Below are 26,552 nucleotides of genomic sequence, written 5' to 3' on the forward strand. Positions count from 1 at the left end.
CCCTGGTGGCTTGTCGCTGAAACGCAAGCACAAATTTCGATATTGTGTTGCTCAGTCGTCTTTTTGCCCCCAAAATGAAAGGACCACACATAGGTTAGGTGGTCATTTTCAGCCTAATCCTGTGTTCCTCATCCCCAGGTACGTGCTGGAAACTGTACCGATTATCACAAACAACCTTCTCCCCTCGCCCGGGGTGTATCGTCGAAAACATAGGCTCAACTACTTCTGGTTGTTACTACAACCACCAACAAGTTCCCAAGCCGTACAAGACATTTTTGAATGCTACGGGGCCTTATGGTCGTTTAGAAAAGGGAACCAAAAAAATGTTCAAATACATCGCTCTGGGAAATGAAAACCATTGTAACAAATGGCTTGGTACTACCTGTCTTAAATAGGGTGGATCTTCTATAGTCATTTAGATAAGAAAAATAATCTAACCTACAGTAATGCCGTAAAAAGGCATACTGCATGTCAGTGATCCCCAAACCTTTTTGCACCACAAATGCGTTTGACCTAAAGACAAAATTAAAAATAGACATAAAAATAAAATAAATAAATTTAAACAAATGATTATAATCATACACATCTCACCATTATGCTGAATGTCGTTGTTATGTTAAGTAACAGCCCTCTTCTTCTTTCTCTTCAACAAGCCTGCCCCTTCTTAGCATAATCTTAAAAAAAAAAAAAATCCACGGGTTTGTCTCTCTTGCCTTTTAATGCCAGGTGCATGTGCCGAAGCCGTTTTGATGGGTTCATTGCCTCATTTGCGAGCCTGTCACGACGTATTATGCAAAGCGGGCTCCACGCGTGAATCAAATAGCAGTAAAAACGAACCTTAAAGGGAAAACAACACAAACACATTTTTTTCAAGAATATGTTCCCAGCAGGCCCACTAGTTGAACTGATATTCCGTTTGTGGAATATGAGTTAAGCAGCAAAACCTACCCCTTTTTAGCCATCTCAGGGGGCGGCCATTTTGTCACTTCTGTCGACTGAAAATTACATCACAACTGCTCAGAGCTCAGGTAATGACCAAGCACGGCTCTGCTTCAGAAAACAGGTCAGCCGTGACTGATCAAGCCTGTTTCTTTGTGAATGCTGTTATGTACTAAAACAGAAAATTGTGATTTTTTTTTTTTTTTATAAGGACTTTCCTTTTTTTTTTTTACTATATCGTGAGCTTTTATACAGTATGGTGAGCTTTTCATATATTGCCAACCTCCCTACAATATCATGATAATTATCGCACCATCACTTTCATATCGTGATATTATGGTATTGTGACATTTGGATATCGTGACATCCCTACCTTCTATATCGAAGTACTTTTTTTGTGGCGTAAATACACCCAATACTGTACAAAATTATGATTTTGTATTTTTTTTTTATCTGACTTCCCTACATAATAACATTATTTTAAATATATACTAAAAAACAAAAAAAGCTTGAAACTAATTGAAAAGTTTTAAAGTTTATCCAAACTTACCTTGTTGGTGCTGGGGTGAAGTATAATGACGTGAATCTGGTTGTGTTCACGAGCCATTATGTTCGCGCTTTCCTTTTTTTCATCTGTTTTATGATTAGATGTCATAGATAAGGGCTTTACAAAACAACACCTGTGTATTGTATCAAAAATACCATATTTGAAAGAAATGATAGACAAGCGCCTGAATAAAAAATATGAATAGGTAGATATGACACACTAATTTTGAGTTGCCAGTTTACGGCGATGTTAAGATAATGTCCATATTTTCCATTTCCTATGATGGGACAGTCGCTCCTGCTAACATAGGCGCCACATATGTACATGCATTGCTTTTGATGAGAAAGTTGCCCTGCCAACTAGAGGTTAACACGGGAGTGAATTTTCCCACCCCATTCCCATGAAAAAAATCCTGCACCGTCCCGTAAAAAAATAAATAAATTCTGTCCCGTCCCAGTGAAAACGACTCTCATATCAGCCTGCTCCCATTCTGAATGGCTCCCACTCCCGTACCGCTCCCATTTTGGAGGTCAGCTACATTAAAAAAAAGACGAAAAGTCAAATAATGTCTCGCCCCCTCTTCCTCTTGGACTCTCAGAGGTTACTGGATAATCCCACTCCCGTCTGCTCCAGTAAACTTTTTGCCCTGTCCCGTCCCAATCCCGTGATTAAAGGTAAAATTGAGTCCAATCCCACGGAAATCCCACGGGATTCACACGACCCGTGGGATTCACAAAAAAATGTCAGTCTCTATTGCGAACATTGGCACACTTTTTGGCCTGATCTAGTCTACTGTATGTCTGTTTCTTTATGACAAGAGAGCGGCACAAAGAGAGTTGCGCAAGCCAGAAACACGTGTCCAGTCTGAGAAAATTTTATGTGTCAATATGTGATGTATAAAGGTTAAGTACGTGCGCATTAACTTACAGAAACACACAAGCTGTTTATGCAGTAGATGATAATTTGGCGGATTTGATTGAGGTGCAGGCAAACAGATTCTGAGCTCCAAAGACGTGTGTGATAGATGTGATCGTATTTCATTCATAAATATGACAACAGCATGCATCGTACCTTTGGAATCACCGTAGAATTCAATTAATTGAAGGCATTATTATTATCATCTTTAGTATAATTTTCATGCCCCCGGCTGCAGCAGCTGGTATGAGAGGCGTGGGCGAGGGATCGTTTGTCGCACATGATGTACGATCGGGGGTAGAAAGCAGTCTCCAAGTGCCCACTTCAAAGCAGCCAACTTTGCATCATCCACAAATAGAGATGTTCTTGCTGTTCTTTATATACGTACTTTGCGAGCGTTGATCTCCTGCACGGACTCCAGCGAGTCATTTCCTGCTTCCGCCAGGTCAAAGACTGTGTGCACCTCTCCAGCACTGAATTTAAAGGGAATGAGAAGAGCCGCTTCCAGCAAGTCGGCTGTGTTTACTCCCACAATGGGGCAAATGGCCATTTGTAACTGTGCACATCTATGAACATACCAAAAGAATGAAAACTCCGCCCACGCACACATTTAGACCAGGCTTTGTTCTCGATTTGCTCAACGAACGAAAATAGGGCCCCAGGAGTCCGCAAGGCAAGAAATGAAGAGATGGCGAGTGGGCTCCATAATTCATCATTCGGGAACGACCCAGATCAAGTCGAAAAGACTGAACTTCAATTTAAAGCCAACCCAAGAAACAGACTTTTTTACTGTCGCGCCAACTATTGTTGATGAAATGGAGATAAAAGGGGTAGGAACATAAAAGGATACATATACTTCTTCCTACTCCTTTTCGAACATGTAATGTATGTCTGTCATTTTTTATGCACTTAAAATGACAGTTTTGTTTTTGTTATTAATTTATTATTTTGTCACATGTTCGAAATAAAGCAAGATAAAAAAAAAAAAAACGATTAATGGCGCACTACGTCACTATGGCTGATGCTTGCTTTTAGTTTGGCTTGTGTGTTGATTATTTTGTTGACAGTTCTGTTACATGTTGTCTTTTATGTGTTTGCTTCATTGTAGGATCATAATGCCAAGGAAAAAGCGCTACAGAGCATCTCATCCATGTCCTCTTCTCAGATCGTTTCAGCCACTGCCATACACAGCAAGCTACTGCCGGGAATAGTGCGGGCCAACTTTGCCGGCAACACACAGGTAGCACGTGCTAACATACACTTATCAAACAAAACAAAAAAAAACACAGTTCTACCCTTTCATGAGTAAAGAATTTCATTGGCAGAAAGATTGGAGACTCGTTGGGTGACTTCAATGTTCATGTGGGCAATGACACAGAGACCTGGAAGGGTGTGGTTGGGAGGCACAGCATGACCATATTTGCTCGTGTATAGTTGTCTTAATTGGCAGACCGTTGTTTCATATTACATAACGATTGACAGTGACTCAAAAAATGATATTTGCTAAATATTTTATTGTAACAAGAAGTTCGTCTGCAACAAGCAGTGGTCAACAAAGCAGGTTTTAGATCATTTTAAAAGACGGCTTAACAAACAAAGGTTTTGCTTTTTTGTGAACGTTATTTTGTTCAACTTAGAGGGGCCAACTCTTATATTGGGCTTCCTAACCTGTGTCACCTGGGACAACCACAGCTTCATATCCTGCCTGGCATCATAATCAATCAAGTCTCATACCTCAACACTGATTCAGATTCGATCCTCCACAGCAGTGTTTCACAACCAAGACCCGTAGGTCTATGTGAAAAAAACATTTAATAATTTATGTCCAAGATCCATAACAATAAGTACAACTGCACCAAAATCACAAATGCCGTGTGTTAGCTCAAGTCTCGTTAAAAGTCAGATGACTGATGAAAAGTAAGTAAAACTGCTATCGTGGGTCTGAACATTATTTTCCTTAAATGTTTTGTTCCTGACATTTAAAGTTGAAAGGGATAGTGTTTAAAAAAAATGTTGCTGTTTCAATATTCATTATTAAAAAATATACTATTAATTTCAATAATATGCCCAAATATATGTTCTATCACATCAACATATTATTTTTTTATGTAATTGTACGTGAAGTAATCACTAATTAGTATATTTAATTATTAATTAATTATACTAATTAGAGATTACCAATTATATAGGGTTTGCCTCCCATACAGGAGGCTGCCAAGTTTCGCCGCTATCTTTCTGCTACTGATACCCGAAGGAGACAAACCTAGTGAATGTAGTTCCTCTACATCACGACTGTAACAAATGCAATGTACTTACTTTGTCACTTGAGGGAATATTAGAAGTAATTTGTGATGACATTTTGCCTGCACATCTGCTGAAGAATGTGGTGGTAGGCTCACGAAATGTGGTCTCTCTGAGGCATGGCCGTTCCATTCAATTAGTTCACCACTAGATGACACTACATTCTGCACACTGTACCTTTAATTACTTTTTTTAATAATTCCTGTTTAAAGGGAATTTATTCAAAGGAGTGCCAGTATTTTGTTGTTAATGTTTTGAATTACATATAACAAAGGAAGGGGCGGCATGGTGGTCGACTGGTTAGCACGTTTGCCTCACAGTGCAGAGGTTGTGGGTTCAAATATGGCCCCATCCTTCCTGTGTGGTTTTCTCCTGGTACTGCAGTTTCCTCCCACATTCCAAAAACATGCATGGTAGGTTAATTGAACACTCTAAATTGCCCCCAGGTATGATTGTGAGTGTGAATGGTTGTTAGTCTTTGTGTGCCCTGCGACCGGCTGGCAACCAGTTCAGAGTGTCCACCGTCTACTGCCCATAGACGGCTGGGTTAGGCTCCAGCACGCTCGCGACCCTTAAGTAGATTGGATAATGGATGTATAACAACGTATTTTTTCTTTGTTTTGATTCCTTATTTTTTTTATTGTTTACATTTTTTTCATGGCATTATTTTTGTTTTTTGACTCATTTGACTTAAAAAAAAAATCAACGATAAAGAATGAATTGTTCAGATTAAGGAAGCGAAATAAAAATGATCTTCGTTTAATATTCAGTTGTGTTACATTCTACTTTTAGAGATTCATCAGCACGTAAGAATCAGGGGGCACTCATGGTGTGACAAAAATGTTATTACACAAGCCAAAAAATGCCCATAACTGTTCATCAATTGTAACACCGAGATCAGACTCCCATTTCAGACTAGATTTATGTAGACCTGACTTTGGGCTTCCATCCTTCAACAGGCGATATATTCTATAAATTAACTTGAGCTTGTAATTGAATTGAAATTCTTCCACTTTATTCATGGTAGGCAAAATCAAGTCAGGACCCATCATGAGCTGCCTCACGGTCACTATGACCACATACCGAATGTTGCGTTTAAGAACTCGGAAATCCCACCACTCAAAGTTGACACAACATGACTTATTTTCCACAGGCATCTTGGTCTGTAATTAGCAAATTAATGACATTAATCAACTTTTATAGATAGGAATAATTTCCACTAATTTCATTTTTGAAGGGAAAATACCAGTTGGCAAAGACAGGTTACAACAAATACATGTGAATGGATGTATTATATACAAGCAAAATAGTTTCCATAAGACCCTTTACTATTATCATGTCAATATCAAAACAATCAGTGGATTTTATTTTTTTATTTAGAAATATTTTCCAATACCTTGTATTTCATTATCATTCACAGGCTTTATGAAGATAGTGGATTCATTTTCTGTAATGTATTTTCTATTTTATTAATTTCCCCGATCAGGGATTCCTTTTGCTAAGTTATAACCAATATGGACGAAGAAATTATCATATTACATTTTTTTTTTTCAATAACAACATTTTTATATTTATGAAGTGTCTTGGATATTCAGTTTCCTTCACACAGTTTTTAATTACTGAATACTATTTAATACTCTCCACATTTGTGTATTTTTATTCTGGTCCAATAATGTGCGATAATGTGATTCGTTACTTGATCTTAAAATACTATTTCATTTTTATATTTCCAGCTGTGGCAGGGGATGATCCCTGGAGGACAGTCCAGTTCCACCTCAGAAGAGTAAGTCACATTATGCACTCTTTCAAGCTGTTTTATTGTTCTTCATTATGAACTGTATCACACTGTACTGTGTACATGCGGCCTTTACGCAATAATATGTTCCCAGTCTGAGTTTTTGGAAGATGTATTAGGTGGACTTTCAAATAACAACTTCAAAATTCTTTTGTTGGCATTTGCGTCTTGCCAGTTAATAACGATGGACCAACCTGGGCATCCCTCATGTTGTGGTTAACCATTGTGTGACTGCTAAAAGTGGGTACACATCGGCCAATTTTTTAAAATTACAAATAAGAAGAAAGAGTAGTAGAAGAAGAAATAAGGGAAGCCGTGATAAACTCGTGTTGACCACAAACATTAGGTTTTGCAATCGTAAACATGGAACAGATTTAACATTTAACAAGATTGGCATCTTGTCTAAACTAGCCTGTTTTCTTTTAAATAATAATGTAAAAAAAATTATAAAAAGGATAAAAAGTTTATATGTAGTTAATGAGTAATGTTTCGTTGGTCTCTGTTGTCTGAAACCATGACACACTTCCACTCTGTGGTGTGCAATTCTACTGTATATGCTATAATTTATTAGGCAACATATAATGACATGCCAAGGTTTGTTCTCTTTTTTTCGGTAGTGTTTTTAAAGCAGGTGGCATGTGAGAAAGTATTGGCGTTTTTTAACGAGCAAATTTGTGTCACTATCAATTCTAATTAATTTTCTCTTGATGAGTGCCACTGTCAATTGGTATTTAGCACAGTGACTTGAAGGTAAATTAAAGTAATATCGTTTTTTTCACTGATGTTTTTTAAAGACTCCCAATGTAAATCTAGATGTTTTCTGTAAAAACGACCTTTGCGAGTGTGTCATTTGGTATGAGCACAAAATGCGATGAATCATACATGTTGCTCATGTGGGAAAAAAACACTTCTCTTGTTTAGAACAGATGCGATTAATTTAAGTTTGGTGCACTTAGATTTGACCCTCCTATCTCCAAGAACAAGGCTTGTATCTAGAGTTCAAGTTGAAGTCACATGACTGCGTAATGGTAATGAGGAAATGAAATGAGGCCTTCATAGCTTTTAGACCCTCTTGACCTCTTGTGCTTGTGCAAGTGTTCCTCCAAGTCACAGAACACACTGTAATCCATTTCAGTACAATGCAGGTACAATGTGACTGGCCATGCTGTGTCGTGTGTCCTTTCAGCCTTTTAATAGTGCCCTTTCTGTCTGCCTCTTTCTCTCAGCATCAAGCCGTTCTCGCAGCAAGCCTACTCAGTGCAGACAGCAGGGACCACCACAATCACAGGTGAGAGCAACCCCACGACAATTATCTCTTTTTTCTGAAGCGAACAGGTGGTCCTCTTTGTTGCTCTTTAGGCCACTGCTTCTCCATAGAGTAGTTTTGATTGGGCCAGGTCACCATGAGGCTGGCCGTGTCGGAAGGTCCTGAGTAGAACAAAGTGGGTCAGTCTGTCTCCTTAAGATTATGCATTCACCGATCGTAAATGTGCATGCAATCAACTAGTTTTATGTTATTCTAATTTAGACAGTCAAAAGATACCACTTACATTAAGGACAGGATTTAGGTTAACTTTGATTAGAATTGTGAAAATTCCAGCCTGTTGTCATGAATATGTGTTTTCTATGTACCGTACATTATTTTTGTGAGATAGATTTCATATTGGACAGTGGTGACTTGTGGTGAGGCACTGACAATAAAGTCATAGTTGCAAATTTCTGAGCCAGAGTGGCATGGCAGCCTGACATGAAAATCCAGTGAAGACAAAATTATATCAACATTGTTTTCACACATTATAACATTTGACCTTAAGAAACCTCGCATTTCCAGCGATTTAGAGAGAGAAAATTAGCCATCTCAATTTCTTACTAACTCAACAGACATGAACAAGCAGGTGAAAAATAGGAGAGTGCAAATAAAACACAATGAAACTGGCACAGAGATGCATAAATGTAGCGTTGCTGTCGTCAATGAAAATAAGGACGAAACGTCTTCATCAACGAGCCTTAATCGCCTGAGGGAGGCAAAACGATATGAAAATGCTGGTCACATGACAATTATTAAACCCGTAATGCCATATTGCTGACAAATGAAAACAAGACTAAATTGGGTTTACAAAATAACTATGCTAAGATGTTTTTGTTAACCAAAACAAGACATGTCACCCATGTCACGAAATGTTTCGTGTTATTTGTGTTTGATGAGTCCTGATGGCTTTGGGAATAAAATAATTACAATAACATAGGGAAAATATTACAATTTAGATTGGAAATGAGGGCGGCACAGTGATCTACTGGTTAGCACGCCCGCCTAACAGTGCAGAGGTTGTGGGTTCGAATCCGGCCCCGGCCTTCCTGTGTGGAGTTTGCATGTTCTTCCGTGCCTGCGTGGGTTTTCTCCGGGTACTCCGGTTTCCGCCCACATTCCAAAAACATGCATGGTAGGCTAATTGGACACTCGAAATTGCCCCCTAGGTGTGATTGTGAGTGCGAATGTTTGTTTGTCTCTGTGTGCCCTGCGATTGGCTGGCAACCAATTCAGGGTGTATCTTGCCTACTGCCCGAAGACTGCTGGGATAGGCTCCAACTCGCCCGCGGCCCTTGGGATGATAAGCAGATTGTATAATGGACGGATGGAGGTTGGAAATGACGGTTAGTGCGTCTGATAGCGTTTCGGCCAGCAGAGAAGGCCTTGCTGGCCCTGAGGGACTGCCACTGTGTTACAGAGATCTCAACTCTGTTTGGTGTTGTCAACAATGATGGAACATTGTTTGTGGACTGTATCCTCACTTTTTGTTTAATTCGGTGTCATATTGTTTGATTTGTGATAACACCTAATTTGATGATGCCCCTGCTTAAATTTGTATGCATGTGTGCGGTTCAGGTTATGAGCGTCCTGCAGCTGAGTCTCACAGAGAGCCAGCGTGGCAGGGTCGCTCTATCGGCACCACTAAACTAAGATTGGTGGAGTTCTCATCGTTCCTGGAAACCCACAGAGACCAAGAAACAGTCAGTATCACACAAACATACACACGCACACACACTCGGATGACAGATAGCCCGCGTTAGCCTCCATTCTGTGTCTCCACGTATGACTAACCTTGTTAAAGCTCTGTCTCTTCAGTCCATTTTTCATGCTGCCACACAGTGGATTCAATGCCATTTTTCTGCCTTGCACACACAGACAGCTGGCATTCATCTTGCTGATTTTTTGTTTTGTTTAATTTACCGCACACCATATTTCAACTTGCAACGGGTATTAACATTGAGTACTTGAAGGACTTGACACATTTATATTATTTTTATTAAGGACTGCACTTAGATAGTAGTTAAGATGACTTTCTGTGCTATGTGTGATTAATTTGTATGAGCTAATTTAATTGGATGGAATTCTTGAGCTGTTTTACAGCCCAAATAAGACTTGAGCAAGCATGCTCTTATTCAGTCAACATAAGTTGATTATCTATCTATCTATCTATCTATCTATCTATCTATCTATATGTGTGTATGAATGTACTGTGTATGTATACTATGTATGTATACACAGCACATGTGTATGTATATATAGAATATATTTTTTATCTTGCCCTTCAGTGGGTATCTATTTACCAGAGCTAGGCAGTCCATCCTGGGGCCGGAATGGTCTGTCCCTCTGTCCTGGACGGACGCCCATTTTTGGGAAAGAGGACAGGGGCCGAAAAGTTTTTTAAAAAGGGTCGGCTTAAGCAAGGGCGGAGGTGGATTTTAGTCCGGACCACTAATTGTCCCTCATGCGTGTGACCTGGTCATGGGTCTCAACCGACTCGGCAAAATGGGTAAACGTCAAAAATTGCCTCTGAACACTTCAAACGCACCACTAGTTACCCAACTGTGCTGGAGATTTTTCAACAGGAGAGACAGCCCGAGTTCTACTATTACATCAAGTGATGATAGTAGCGCAGCAGCGTCAGAGCCAGCACACGGGCGAGTGACGTCGGCATGTTGCGTGATTGTCCGCTGCTGCAGGAGTACGTAGCTTTAGTTGTGCTAAAGCTAATGCAAATAAATATTTAGTCACTGCATGTTCTCTTCTACGGCGCCGCCTTCATTAATTGCTTGCACAACGCTTTTCATGTGCTTCCCAGTAGTCACATTGCACATGCATATTCTGCCCTCTAGTGGTTCAACATGTAATACCATGGAAAATGTCACAGGAGTCAGTCATTTCAGCTCACTGACAGAAACACGACCAGCCTGTCTTGTGTGTGTATTGTTAACTAACTGTTCACATTGAGTACCTTATCCCTTTGCCTACGAAGTATATCCTTGTGTGGGATATTTTTAGACCATAAAAATCTCTACCAGCGTATACATTTAAACGACCCGGAAGTGGAAGTGTTTGTTTCCTCTTAAAATAACCTTGCGTTGTTTTGCAATAATTCTTTTGTAAAAAAAAATGGAAGCGTCTTAAGTTAAAACGCGAAGGTTTCGCAATAAAATGCAATTGTATTGCGTTATTACTCAATCTTAAATATTCCCCCTTGATGTCCCCTGGTTTGCTCCAGTCGGCATCATCATCTTCATCACATCACGACGGGTTTGTGTTGCAGTTAAATGCATGAATTGTTTAAATCTTGTTTAAACAATTGTAAACAATTCAATCCACTCACTACTCCCAGCCGGTAAGTGGATGTGCACAGGAAATTAGCCAGCTAATGATCTTTAACCCATTAAAGCCTGAAGCCCCTCGTGAGACATCTCTCTAAAACCTACGCTCGTCTTTGGAGTCACCCTTGAAAACCTGACATTTTCGCCACCTACAAAATTAATTAATATCTCTGTAGCAAACATATTCTAAAAGAATTTGAGAGCTTAGACACAAAGGCATGAGTTTATCAAGCTTTACTGTTTTAATCGAGGATGCAAGTGAAGCACTATTTTTAATTTAAAAAATCAAATGGTTATTATCATGCTGTATTCTCTTACGAAGACGTTGAAATCGTCATTGTCTACGAACATATATCCTAACTATACATCACGTTTGGATGGTTTCACGGCTTTAAAGTCCGCGAGCGTGTCGACTATAGCACTGCCGTGACTTATAGCAGAGCTCCCGCAATCAACGGCGTTCGCCATTACTCCTCGAAAAAATTCCGAATATGTGCCGACAACTCACGTCACCGTCTCATGTATATTCTGATGCATTTCAGTGGCTAAGAGACCCAGAATTAGATTAAAAAAAGAAAATCACGTATACGCTCTCCGGCTTTAAAGGGAGAAACACGCAACAGCACTCCCGGCTTTAGTGGCAGAAACGCGGTTATGCGCTCCCGTCAAGGTGGGGTGGAGTGGGCGAATCGACAGAATGCAAGGACGGAACCACTTTAAAAGGACAGGTTCGTGAAGCGATAATTTTTATGAATAAGGACGGAGGGACGAGGCCGGAAGGGTACCCAGGTCGCGGATGGAGGACGGACCAGCAAAAAAGTGTCAAGTGCCCAGCTCTAGTATTTACTGACCTAATCCATCTTTTAACGCCATCACATCACAAAATGATGTTGAAATAAATAAAGAAAACTGTAGGGCTACGTTTACGCTGTAGGGCGTCTTACTAAACTGTTACTAAAAAAAACCTTGCAGATTCACAGACAATTGTCAGTAGTCTCCCTCGGAAACACTGTCCCCTGCCCATGCGGAGCGCAAATTGGGCTGTTGATGACGTATAGGTCGGATGTGTACGGATGAGTGATCATACTGCAGACACATCCGATATATATATTCATACAAAAAGGGCCAATGTGTGGCGTTAAAGAAGAGAATTTTACATACCTCACTAAACATCTGGTGTCCAGTGGCCCTACATATCATGTCTGTATTGCATCCGCTGGTCCAGGACCATGTTCTATGAGGATGAATGCTATTCTTGCTAAAGCAAAAAGCAGTTACTATTATCTTCCAATACATCACTTCAACAACTCCATACCTCTACACTACAATATAGCAGTTCACAAATCAATACTTATCAAAATAAAATATAGATAGATAGTAATAAACTTGTATATTTTAACATGAAATTAACCTGCTGCTGTGATTGTTCTGTAGAAGAACAGCTGTATGTAACAGGAAAAAATATTGGACTTTTTTTGTTTTTTTAAGTCTTTCGTTACGCCATAAGTGTGGCAATTCGAGTATAAATGTTTTTATGGAGCGTCAGTGATTTGCTTTTTTTTCTCACAAATTAAATAGGGCCAAGAGTTATATATAATGACCCTGTCTTAATACATCGTTGGACATAAATGACACTATTCAACAGCCTGCATGCAAATGACATAGTTATATACAGTGTTAACAGACCAGAAAAGTAAAATACAAATTGATAGTTGTTTTTTATATGATGAATGTGTTATTTGTTTTACAAATACCATAGTATGAATCAGCATTTCAATGTTTGGTTCTTAGATTTACCATGAGCATTTAAGTCTAAATGAATGTACCGTAATTGCAAGATTACAAACCACACCTGATTAAAAGCCGCAACAGCTAAATTTAGCCATGAAAACAAATTTGCACATATATTGGCTGCTTTGTATTATTATCCTGTGCCAAACAAAGCTAGTTAACACAGTAGCATCCCAGAACCTTTCTCAGTCTCTTTTGTTGTCACATGAGGAAAATTCGCAGAGGAACTTGTACAGGCTTCATCACACAGCAATGCAGCCTTTGGAAAACTTTTTGTTGCGAATTGTTTGTTACATATTTTGGAGACGCCGGGGAGATGTGTATGGCTGGCGTTGCTGTCCTCCGGGGATCGTGCCCGTTGTCAGCGAGGGTGGCAGTCGGTAGCCAAACAAACAACAGAGAGACGGGCGTCGCACTGCAGAGATGGCTGTAGCTGTATTCATTGCACTTGTTCCCTCTGCTGATTAAACTCAATTCAAGATTCTTTTCGCGTTCAATTGCTCCTTACATAGCAGCCTCACCGCTGCGCAAACAATCTTGCACATTTGTCTCTCAAGCAGCCCGCCACTCCCGCACGCTTGCGCACTCCAACCACAAATGGCTGATAAGTATGAAGGCAGACTTGGACAGTTTCATCGGTCCACGGTGACGTGTTCGGTAATTTCATTAGTCCGGTGTCAGGGGCGGAGCCATGGGTGGGCCTTGGTGTGCACAGGCCCACCCAGATTGACAGACTGCCCACCTAGTGAAATTCATGAAAAAAAAAAATGAATATAAAGAATGGCATAACTGTGGTTTGTCTAAGGAAGATCTAAACGTCATATTATTCAGTTTGACATTTTATTTGAATATATGATGTGTCGGGACAGGAGGGTTGTGCTCAGAGAAATATTCAGGCCCACCTTCATTTTTCCAGGCCCACTCATTAGCCACGTTTTGGCTCCGCCCCTGTCCGGTGTGATGAGATTATACTTAAATCTCTTGGCGCCTTGAAGCTCGCCAATAAAAAATAAATGAATAATCCACGTCATATTTAAAGTAAAAAATAGCAGTTTATAGTCCGGAAAACTACAGTATAGTGTATGTCCTTTATGTCCAACAGAGTTTTTATTGCGTTTTACAGACATGAATTACTGACCTTGAAATGACTCACCTAATTAAATGTATTCAAGTAGGAAAATGGCTGAATTCCCTCAACTTTGATCCCACAATTGACAACAAGAATTGTAAATGTCCTTAATGTGTCTGGCACCGTCTGATTTGTCCATTATTCTCCCCTCCTCAGTACAACAAGCACCTGTTTGTGCACATCAATCAGAGCAATCCGAGTTACAGTGACCCCCTGCTGGAGTGTGTGGACATCAGGCAGATCTACGACAAGTTCCCAGAGAAGAAAGGCGGCCTTAAGGAGCTGTTTGCAAAGGGCCCTCAAAACGCTTTCTATCTCATCAAATTTTGGGTGAGCACATTACTGAGTTGGAGTTGTTTCATACATTTGTGGTTTTCTCCATCTCCATTTCCAACCCAACTAAGTCAAGCTTCAGATAACATTCGAAATCGTCCAATATAGTGTCGTAGATCAACCGGTAGTTTTCCATTGGGACGTTTCCTTGTGCTTGCAGGTGTGAGGGTGTGTGTGTATGTTCTATATGTGTGATGTCTTTCCACCTGGGATATGAAAGTGGTGCAGTGATGAACACACACTGGCTTTGTTTGAACACCTGCTCACCTCCCCACTCCTGTGTTGCTCCGTCTCCAATTAAGAATACATCTGACGTTAAACATCCCCGGTGCCCAAGACCCTCACTGTTGTGATTACTAATGCACACTTTGATTGGATAGAAATGATAGGCCGCTGCAAGGCATTTGCTTCGTTGTTGTGTGACTTTAGAGATTTTTTTTCTGAGACTCAACAAATAGACAGGAGAACCCGGGGGGATTAGAGACTTACATATTTCTCTCAATAATAATTTTTGATTTACAGTTCAATTTAGTTTCAAGTAGATATCACATTTTCTCACGGAGACTCGTCTCTTGAGTGAGCAAAACAATTGTGGGTGGACTAAAGATTTAATTGGTCGAGCACACACATTGTCACGCAAATATGAGAAAAAGTCACATCTGTATTCGAAAAAAATAATCATGTAAAAAAGTTGGGTTAGAATCTTGTTCCATAGTTAAATAAGCCTGCAACGACGTTATTCAGTATGCTGTATGCTTCGTAAAGAAAGGAGCGCGCGCGTGTGTGTATGTGTGTAAACTCCCTCCACACAGTTCTCCTTGGAGAACTCATTACAAGTAGTGCACACCCCCCCACTTCTCTCAATTAGTCATTGAGGCGCAATGTGTTCTCATTAGTCTGGTTTGAATATTTTCTTATCGCTGCTTGAATTTAAACATGAAGATTACAGGAGGTAAGAAATATTTCATTTGAACTGTGATAATTTTCAACTTTGCACAATTGCAATCATGACATTTTGGTTTCTTGTCGAATCAGTCTTTTTAGTTTGGGAAATAATGTGAAAATAGTTGAATTTATTCTCTTATTTAGGTCAGGGGTCATTTCAAAGTGTCAACAACAAAAACACGTCCAAGAACAACAGTGCCCGAGTCCGGTCCTCGAGAGCCCCTATCCAGCCTGTTTTAGATGTCTCCCTTCTCCAACACACATTGAAGTGTTGCCTGTAAAATGCATATCACAATTAAAACAGGATAAAATTGCCTCACAACTGCATATTTAGCTGAGAAATATCAAAATCTGATTTCAGCAGATAACAGAGAACAGCTGTAAATACTGTTTAGTACAAAGTACATAATGTACAGAGTACTATGGGATTTCCATTTGAAGATTCATTAAAATAATTTCTAAATAGATTTTAGAATATCAAATAAAACGTTAGAGGGGCTTAACTGGGCTGCACAGATTTCTGACGGCGCGAGGGAACCCCCAAACCCTGGTGTAGCGCCCAAACCCTAACCCTGGGTGAGAGCATGAACTTTTAAAAGCTAGGAAAAATAATGGCCACGCTAACCTGTGCAGTATGGATAAAACTAAACAGCCACAACATTTTCCATCACTTTTGGAAAAAATAATGCTTTTAATTGACAGAGAGAGAGCTGCAGTACAGGTATATTCAACAATGTGCTTATTTATCATGTTTAACATTTAGATTCTTTTATTTCATTCTTTAAATTAGCTCGCAGTATTATGTGACGCAATTCTATTCAACTATGAGCATAAATGTAAGCATTCTTATCAATGTATGGTCTTTTTTAAATATGGCCCTTTGTAGGGACAGTGATAGCTGACAGAGGGCGCTATTGGACTTGTATTTTGATTTGACCAGAATCGTCCAGAACGGCAAGAGCTCTTGCTTTGTAAAACCCTTTAGACATAAATGAAGGCTGTGTCCTCATCCTATATGTGTAGTTTGTCACATTCTTTCTTGTTGCTTCCATCTCGGCAGGCTGATTTAAATTACAATGTACAAGAAGATCCAGCAGCCTTTTATGGGGTCACGAGCCAGTATGAGAGCTCAGAGAACATGACTATCACCTGCTCAACCAAGGTCTGCTCTTTCGGCAAACAAGTCGTCGAGAAGGTGGAGGTAAGACTTTGTACTCCGTTGACAAATGTTATTTTCGTTGTTGCGTGTTAACTTGAAAATGAAATGCTTATTTGAGTTGTTTCATTTTCTCAATATCTTATGTCCTATGGAGACTTGTCCCATGTGTCAAAACACACAATTGTCTCAACATTTGATATATTTTTCCATTGAAGGCTTCCAGGTGATGCTGCTGGCCTAATGTGAGAAAGTTGTAATTTCTTGACATGTGTTCATGACATGTGTCGCAGATATTGAGCAATTTCTAACAACATTAGACCCTCTGTTTTCTAGAAATGTGCATAGTTTTTCCTTAGTAGAGACATACGATCATCTTTTATAATACCTACAGTGGGGAAAATCATGTTTAAAAGCCTAGATAGACCAAAACGACGTTGACCAACAGTGACAGACGCTTTGCTAGCTAACAGACAATCAGAGTGACCAAATGTCACGACTGGCGACGCCGATTCAGCATGCGTTAACGCCCCGCAGCCGCTTCCTGACGTGTTACGACACTACGACGGTGGTCACTACACTAATCAGACGACGCATTCAGACGCCACAACGCTTCGGGACCTCCGACGTCGGTTTGGTCTATCTAGGCCTTAAAAAGAAAGAGTAAGATATCAAGTTATGAACAGTGCAAATAGTGCACTATCCAAATACTGTTTTTGCAAGAATAGGAATTTCTTAGCAAAGCTAATAGAATGAAACTACATGTTTAAAGTGCCCTTTTACTGTGCAGTAATCATGCCATCAGGTGGATGAATTATTTGGCAAAGGAGCAGTGCTCACAAAGTCAGATTTCAAAAGAAAGGCCTTTTTGAGTTAATTCAGTTACCCTTTTTCAAGCGGGTGCTGGAATGGACAAATATCATGTCTTGTCTCCTCCCTCAGACGGAATACGCCAGGTTTGAGAACGGACGTTTTGTCTACAGAATCAGTCGCTCGCCGATGTGTGAATACATGATCAACTTCATCCACAAGCTCAAACACCTGCCAGAGAAATACATGATGAACAGTGTACTGGAGAACTTCACTATCCTGCTGGTGAGCATATAACACGGAGCGCGTGGTGTCGTTATGTTCAAGGACACATTTCTGATGGTTCTTCATATTTGGCCATTATAGGTCGTGAGCAACAGGGACACTCAGGAGACCTTGCTGTGCATGGCCTGTGTGTTTGAGGTGTCAAACAATGAGCATGGAGCACAGCACCACATCTATCGTCTTATCAAGGAATAATACTTACGCCCACACCCTCCGCCTGCACACGCACACACACACACACACACACACACACTTACTGTACACGCTTATGGCCTTTTCGTGGTATAAGAATTTGACATTTGAGGTGAAATGTCTGAAAATCTACAAAAGTGTCTTTGAACCAGACAACTCCCACTGGGAAGAAAAATAGCTGCAGCATCACAACTACAGTGAGACAAGTTTCAATTCAACAAGATATGTAAGATCAGATGAGACCTGGGAGAGTTTCCTCACATGTAGGTCAAATATCTGATAACACCTGATGATGTCACAGCTCCTAAAGCCTCGTCTCCATTTACTGCCACTTATTTTCTAATTTTGTGTTGCTTCCCTACTTGTAAACAAAACAAAGTCAAATATTCCTCACTTCCTGACACTGTGTGTGTGTGTGTGTGTGTATGTGTGTGTCATAAAGATCAGACCCTGTGTATCATCAATAACCATAGCAAGTTCATGTTAAGGGAAATAACACTACCGCGTTGTTATATAGCACAGTACAAAGGCATTTTTGTACAGATAGCAATGCTAAATTCTGCAAGCTGCAGTCTTGCACATAAAAATGGTCTGTCCCAAAGAAAATAATCAAATTTTTCTACCGTTTTATATTTTTTTGTCAAGGGGGGGGACAATAGCCTCTAAACTTTGGGAAATGATTATGAATAGAATATATACAGTATACTGTATATACATACACTATATTGCAATTCCAGGAAAACTTCTAAAAGTATGTTGATAAGAAATAATACGCAGAATTAAACAATTCAGGTAATTTTTTGTGAAACAGCACTGATTTAGATGTAGTGACCATGTGAAATATCAACTATGTTGGAAAGGGTCTTTTGAAAAGCACTGTGAATTTTATAAACTATATAACACAGTTGCTGGTGGTGTACAAGATAGGAGAATGTTTTAGATTTTTTCAAAGCAAACAAACAGATGACGTCCCTCCAAATAAATGCCATTCAGTTGATTTACACCAACTTACTTGAGCTTTAACACATGTGGACCATCTTATGTGTTTGAAGGGACCAGATGTCTGCTAATGTTCATATTGATCATTACAGCTCACGTGCCTGTTTTTCTTCTAAATCTTTACTTCTTAGTTGTCGACTAGGGCACATTAAACACCTAAAGGCAGTACCTTCTTTAGGTAGGTTCCTCACTATTAATGAAGAAATGTATTTATGATACAGAAAAATACCAAAAGCTGCGCACTGCAGCAGGTGACGTTTGCTGGTTGGTCCATGTCATGCAAAATAGCATGAAGTGCCTTTTTCTGGAAACTCAAGTGTCTTCTCGTTATCACTAAATTCCTTTAAATGTTTTTTTTTTTTTCAGCATTCAACAATTATTTAGAGATTGAGGCATGTCTTATATTACACACCCTCCGATATTGGACTAATGTTTAATGTTCAATGTCTTATAGTCATTGTATTGTAGCGGTTGTTCCTTCCCACGTAATGTAAATAAAACACTATGGGTCATTTGGCGTAACAGCATCTGGTCACACTATACATGTGTTTGACGCCTTATTCATTGGTTCGGGCACATGTTGTCCATTCAGAGATTGTTATTCTAACTAATCATTTTGGTTCCACTCTGTATTCTAATCCAACAAATGCCACTTACATTAACCACTAACTTTTAATTGTTCTGTTCAAAATTGAGATTCAACAGCACTGATGTTTGGGGTGTGTCACCGAAAAATGCTACACTGCAAATCTGCCGATGTTAATTCAACACCTAATTTTGACACCAATGTGTGTCTATATGCATCCACACTACCTGGTGTTAAAGTAACATTTACTGAAGTGTTAAATGTTCAACCCCCACTAGTGTGGTTCAGCAACAAAATATAGTGTTGACGATGCAATAATAATGTCACTATTGATTAACAGTAGTGAGTCCAATCCAATTAATTTATATAGCACATTTTAAACAATACAGTGCTGCACTGAGTATCTGGTTGTGAAATCACAACCATTTAATAAATGAAAGAAAAAAAACAGAAACAATGAAAATAAATACATAAAATAAAATTAACAATGGAAAAGAACACACATGAGGACACACAACTCACGCAAGTGTTAAAAGCCAGAGAATAAAAGTGGGTGTTAAGACGGGATTTAAAACACTAGACTGAGGAGGCCATTCTAATATGGAGGGGCAGAGCGTTCCAGAGTTTGGGGGCGACCAAGCCCTGTCCCCCCAGGTTTTAATGTCCGTCCTCGTCTTCACAAAAGGTGATGGCCCCTGAACCTCAGTGCACGCACTGGACTGGAAGCTTTAATGAGGTCAGTAATATAGTTTGCGGCCAGTCCATTCAAAGCTTTTAAAAAAACAATATAATCTTACAATCTATTCTAAAAGTAACTGGAAGCCAATGCAAAGAAGCAAGAATTTGTGTCATATGATCAATTTTTTTTTGGCTCCAGTTAAAAGACGTGCAGCAGAGTTTTGGACGAAAGCGTGAAAGTTATTTTTGAGAAATATCATAGTAAAGAGCATTACAGTATTCCAAACAAGACAAAATAAAAGCATGCGTAACCTGCTCAAAATGCAAAAGGTAAAACTGGTTTAACTTTTGATAGAAGATGAAAAAAGCCTAATGAGTGTTCATGCCAACACTATACAATGTGGGGGGAAACTACCCCATGCCTTAATAGCTTAAATAAAACATGTTACAAGATTTCAATTTAAAACAACTTTTTTTTTTTTTTTTAATCCTTTTCAGACAGCTCATACAAAACAATAGTAGGGCACAATGCATTCAATTCTTTCATCATTTGTATGTGAAAGCTGGCCATCATGCCAATGATAAAATGAGGTCAGACACACCAAAACAACTGTGAATAAATCCTCCTGAATTTTAAATGCATACAGATAATCATGAGAACCCACTGTGTTCAAACGAAATGTCTTATTGTCTTTAAGGCGGTGACATTTTGCCTGAAAGTAGGGAATTCATTTTGGGATCCACACAGACAAACATTCCATCCTGGCATTCACTTCCATAGTTTTTCACGAGACTATACATTACATATTTGACACAATCCCAACACCTACGGTAGCATGGATTTTGTAGCATCTGTCTGTGCGTGAACGTTGCCTTCATTTTGACACATTCACAACTATCTGGTTAGTCAAATATTTCATCATGGACATGCATTCATCACATGATGTCTGCTTATATGCTGAGTGGTCTTGCAGAGTGTTTGGGCCACCTTCAAAATTACATGGCAGCAAAACTGACAGAAGAGAGTATGGACACGAAACAATTAACATTACGTACTCAAGTCGCACTTCCTGGAGCCCTACATGGGCAAATGAGCAATTCATTACTCACGTCACTAGTTGATGAGTCCTTGTCTTCCAGATATGGGAAGAGAACGATAATTTCACGGACATAGAAAATTAACTTTTCACGTGAACACTTCAATACAATCAAATTCCATAAAGGACACTTGGCATTTCATATCATCTCATTTACATGTTACATTTTGGAGAATAGGTATATTTTCTCTCAAGCAGCTGACAAACGATGCTCATTAGACTAAATGAAGTCAACGGGGCTACTCACCAGTCCCACAAAAAGTCAAAGCTGTTTGAATAAAGGTGCAGCTCGTCACTCTAGCTAGCTAGAGCTGCTTGAACCGAAACATGTTAATGAACCCGATAGTCTGTGTAGCCAACATAGATTTGCTTACCTTAGGGAAGTTTAATTCATTCTTGCAAGCGAGGAGGAAAATTGTGCTAAAAAAAATTGTCCCCACTCCAACCAATGAACTTCAAGCATTATGTATGGGTGTGGTTTCAATTTCAAATGGACGCAAATCATGGTCGAATACAGGTGTAATCTTAAACTCTTACTGTTTCTTTTTTTTTTTTTTTTAAACATACGTACATTGTGACACTTTTTATCAGTTGGCACTGCTCAGTTAACAAAAGCCCTACTACTGAAATGGTGAACATTTGGTGTATTTCAACTGGTTTCAAAGTTCACCTGCTAAGTTTGTGTATGATTGTTGTGTGTTGTTTAATGTTGTTTTAGGAGATTTAGAACCATACGTGGCACAGAAATCCAGAAACAAGTTCCCAAATGGCCTTGAATATATGCTTCCCATTGTTTGAATAATGGGAGATTTTGTTGTTGTTGTTGTTTTATTTTTGAAGGTGTTTTGTATAAAGGTGACAATAACGTTTATTACAGATGTTTGATATTCTAATTTCCATCCTATTTTGTGAAGAGGAGAGTACTATCCATGTAGGAGAATCCAGACTACAGTGGTGTGTCTATTGGTACCGCGCAGGGTCTGATCTTTGCTTTGTAACATTTTCCCCTCATGGCTCTAAAGTATGTTAGATATTTTCTAGCTTTGTAGAGACTTTGTATGCATATGCTATTCACTTTCAAATAAATGGCCAGTTCTAAATTGTGTTTTGTTTCTATTCATCTGTCTGTAAGAAAAATATATTGTGAATTACATACTGTCACTTGGTGGGATGAACTCCAATCTCCCTGCGACGCAAATGAAGACAAGAAGCACAGATGATGCATTGATAGATTCCTACCTTGCGGGTCTTAGCAGTCTTGGAGTGTACAGTGTACTGTCATTTATGAACACTAGAGGGAGCCAGACAATTAAGTACTAAACCTTGCATGGATTGTGCTATTACGGTATTCAATGCATGGAAATTGTAAACCTCTCACACAACCCCTCACTCTTTCAGTTCAGTGAGTTAATTATTGGCAAGATAAAATACACAGAGTATCCGCTTAGAACAGATCTAGACTCGAGTTCACCAATTACTTCTTCAGATGCTATTGTTGCTGCTATTATTTGAAGTAGTAGCATTGTTATGATTATAAGTTGTGTACGGTTTGTTATCACAGCAGATAGTAGTATACTTATAGCCTGTTTGAGAGACAGACTAGAGAAAAAAAATACTGTAGTTGAAATACAATGAGTCCAATGTCAATTTGGTTTCTTAAAGCCACTTTTGAAAATTTGATCAACACAATATGACCAGTTTGATCAATAAAACAGAACCATAGCAAGTGGTGCACGAGAGGAAAAAAAAGGGACACCCCCTTTTTTAGGCTCTATACCAGAACCTAGTCGGGCAAAGGTAACTGAAAGATTTTCAACACAAAACCGGGAATATTCCTTAATGCTAATGTCAGTAACATTGATGTTGATTAAGGCATTCAGATAAATATTGCGTTCGTGGAATATACAAACCCATTAAGGCTGTCACTGATGGTGTAGACTGTAGAGGTACACTCGTCTGAGTTGTGGCGCGCAGTGTGGGATCGGTTCCCACTCAGTGACTGTGTCCTGCAACTGGCTGGCGACCAGTTCAGGGTGTAGTCCCTTGGCCTTTATGACCTTTTGCCCATAGTCAGCTGGGATAGGCTCCAGCACTGCTCCGCGATCTTGTAAAGCACATATGTCAAAGTCAAGGCCCGCGGGCCACATCCAGCCCACGAGAAGGTTTTCTACGGCCCCTGGGATGAGGAGCAACGGCTCTCCTGTTCGTCCTCCGCTACTCTCGCACATATGCCGTCCCATCCAGCCGCACGATGCATTCAATAACCTCGGAAACAAAAAAACTTGGCAAGACAAAAATTCGACCACAACACAGATAACCCAACCCGTTCCACTATTTCTGTAATATATTTCTTTGCATCTATGTTTGCCTCCCCCTGGCTGTTGTTATAATGAACATTAGCGCTACTTTTGCGAGGATTGTCCTTCGGTCGCCTACGTGCCGACTGAAGACTTCACGTCACTTTTTGTGGCTTTCAGAATCGGATTGTGGTGAAAGGTTATTTGGAGTAAAACACACTTTATTAAGAAATACTTCATGTTAGAAATCTCACGTTGTTTTATTATTAGTAATTGTTGGCATTTGATAAATTCATTGAGTTTCCACGTAGAGCTGAGATGTCCCACACTGTGAGCAGGCATTGAACGCTCCTCGAGCGCTAATTGTTGATAGCGAGGGACGTGGATTCTTTTCTTTTTCCTTCTTTGACACATAGCTAGTAATTTGTTCGTGCCAGCAAACTCAGTAGTTGCAGAATTCCTGTGTTTCACGAGTTTTTTGTGTGTAAATGTTAAAAGGTGAGGTCAGGTAACTGCTGTTCATAATAGCCTAGATATGTTCTTGTGAGTGATGTCACGTTGATGAACACTAGTCAGTTATTTTGGCTAGAATGCTAATTATTCGAGTGATGAAACGTGTGAATGTGTATTATATGTATTGTTTGGCTGATTAATTTCTTAATACAGTGAATTGTAATGTTTAGGCATATTGTTAACAAATGGATATGCATTGGATGATGTTGCTAGGTTATTCTTTGTCTGTGTTGTTGCAGACCACAATAAATAGACATGTCTAGATGTCTAGTGTAATACGAACCTGTGTTTTATGACAGGAGCACCCACATTCATACCTTGCCACTCTAAAATAGTCAGCTGGAGACATCATACTAATCATATGATCCTCTCCGTTTTACTTCACATTATGTACAGTTCATACAATCTTGCAGCCCGAGTCAACCAGAAAATTGTTTATACAGTTTGGCAGGAGAAACGCAAACGGAAGTGATGTACGAGCTGCCTCGCAAAAGTAGCAGTAATGTACTTTATTTTATTTTTTATTTACTAACTATGAAGATAAAAACATAACAGCCCGGGGGGTGACAAACATAGAGGCAAAGAAATATATTATAGAAATATAAAGCATGACATCATCAGCAGGCGCGAAGGAACCAATCCAATCTGGACACTTAAAAAAAATTCAATGAACATTCTCTCAGTCCGGCCCTCGGCTTGTTTTTATTTGGCCCTCCGTCCGTTTGACTTTGACACCCCTGCTGTACAGGATAAGTGATGTGGAAGATGCCATTAAGGCCGGGAGCGCATAACCGCATTTCTACCACTAGAGCGCTGTTGCGTCATTCTAGTGACATAGAAAGAAAACAAGAGGACACATTAAAGAGACACTTGGGTGATCTTAACATTGGCACTTATGTAACTAGGTTTGCATGTAAAAATGACATTAGTACTAAAATGCCCACCTCAAAAGACTCTGTAGTGATTTATGGGCTAACGCTAGCTCCCGTGGCCCAAATGGCAGCAATGATCACATGGTTTGCTCACAATATTGCAGCTACAATCGTGGGAGTAAAGGCAAGGTGGCCCACTGAGCTTCATCACCAAGCCTCACTGAGTTGGCTGGTGGGGGGCTGGTCTTGCGGGCCGAATGCTGTGCCGCTGCTCTCAACCAATAATTCTCAACCAGTGTGCCGTGGCACATTATTGTGCCGCGAAAAATTATCCAATGTCAATTATTGAAACAAAAAAAAATTATTTTCTACAGTTTTTTTGTTCATTTGTTAATTTATGTATGCCAAGCACATATATTCATTCATTATCCATACCGCTTCTCCTCACAAGGGTCGCGGGGCGTGCTGGAGCCTATCCCAGCTGTCTTTGGGCAGTAGGCGGGGGACACCCTGAATTGGTTGCCAGCCAATCGCAGGGCACACAGAGACAGACATTCGCACTCACAATCACACCTAGGGTCAATTTAGACAGTCCAATCAACTTACCATGCATGTTTTTGGAATGTGGGAGGAAACCGGAGTACCCGGAGGAAACCCACGCAAGCACGGGGAGAACATGCAAACTCCACACAGGGAGGCCGGAGCCGGGATCGAACCCACGACCTCTGAACTGTGAGGCGGACGTGCTAACCAGTCGACCACCGTGCCGCCCAAGCACATATAGTAACTGGTAAAACAAGCTCTTACATCAGGGGTATAGGCACAATGTATCTGCATATCCACTTTTTGTGAATCGTTTAGCTAAGTGGTGTGCCGTAATTTTTTTTTCCGATGTGAAATATGTGCCTTTGCTCAATAAAGGTTGAGAAAGACCAATAAGATGACTTATCGCTATGAATATGCATGTGACATTGTATGAGCTTTTCCTTTTTTCCTCACTATATATTCCTGTTAATTAGAGAAAGAATGAATTATTTATCAATGTTATTTTAGGTATTCTTGTCTAGTGTGTGTCTGTGGGCGGGCCTGTTTGTGGTTATAGTGACCTCACAGGAAATGAGTTCAAAGATTAGAAAAATAGTATGTGTTATCTCACAGCACAGACGCACTGTTAGCATCAACAAATCTTCCTTATCAAATCTACTTTTGTGTATATACGCTGCGTGTGGGCGTGCGCGCCTATGTGTGTGCACACATGTGTGTGTCTGTGCGTGAAACGGGATCATAAATGCTTTTCTACTTTTTATCCCCCAACAAACCCCATGGATTCTTAAGAGCAGAGGTTTAGATAAAAACAGACTAATGACACGCTTTGTTAGAAATGCTCTTTAGAGAGATGAATCCTTTTATGGGAATCCTCACCCATATTTAAGCCTGGAATAGTTAAAGAAACGATAATGGAGTCAGATACTGCAATATATGATAACTTTGAGATGTATTTTTATCTGCTTTATGGTTAGTCCATAGATGTGATTTATCATCATCAGACCTCTTTAGCTTTTTATAGCAATGCATGCTGCTGTGCAACACTACTTGAACACATGCTAATGTTCATCATGGTCCTGATTTGCATGGGGCATCAAATGTATAATGAATTATTTCAGAAAGTGTAGGTTCAACTATTGTGTTATGTGCTGTAATTCCACCTCACTGAAGGACTTTAAT

The 26,552-nt window shown here is 39.7% G+C and overlaps 1 protein-coding gene across 1 annotated transcript in view; it reads left to right on the top strand.

Annotated features, from left to right (window-relative positions):
- Positions 1-22,245, top strand: part of LOC147148274 (transcriptional enhancer factor TEF-1-like) — a 53,397-nt gene extending 31,152 nt beyond the window's left edge. Inside the window, exons 5-12 of the mRNA XM_086029054.1 lie at positions 3,510-3,641; positions 6,436-6,485; positions 7,724-7,785; positions 9,382-9,506; positions 14,221-14,394; positions 16,403-16,543; positions 17,441-17,593; positions 17,675-22,245. Coding sequence (XP_085885180.1) covers positions 3,510-3,641; positions 6,436-6,485; positions 7,724-7,785; positions 9,382-9,506; positions 14,221-14,394; positions 16,403-16,543; positions 17,441-17,593; positions 17,675-17,788 — 951 coding nt within the window. The 3' untranslated portion in view covers positions 17,789-22,245. The remainder of the gene's footprint in view (positions 1-3,509; positions 3,642-6,435; positions 6,486-7,723; positions 7,786-9,381; positions 9,507-14,220; positions 14,395-16,402; positions 16,544-17,440; positions 17,594-17,674) is intronic.
- The last annotated feature ends 4,307 nt before the right edge of the window (positions 22,246-26,552 follow it).

Source organism: Filicampus tigris, chromosome 4 (assembly GCF_054856515.1).
Source record: "Filicampus tigris isolate MCC_2025a chromosome 4, RoL_Ftig_1.0, whole genome shotgun sequence".
NCBI lineage: Eukaryota > Metazoa > Chordata > Actinopteri > Syngnathiformes > Syngnathidae > Filicampus > Filicampus tigris.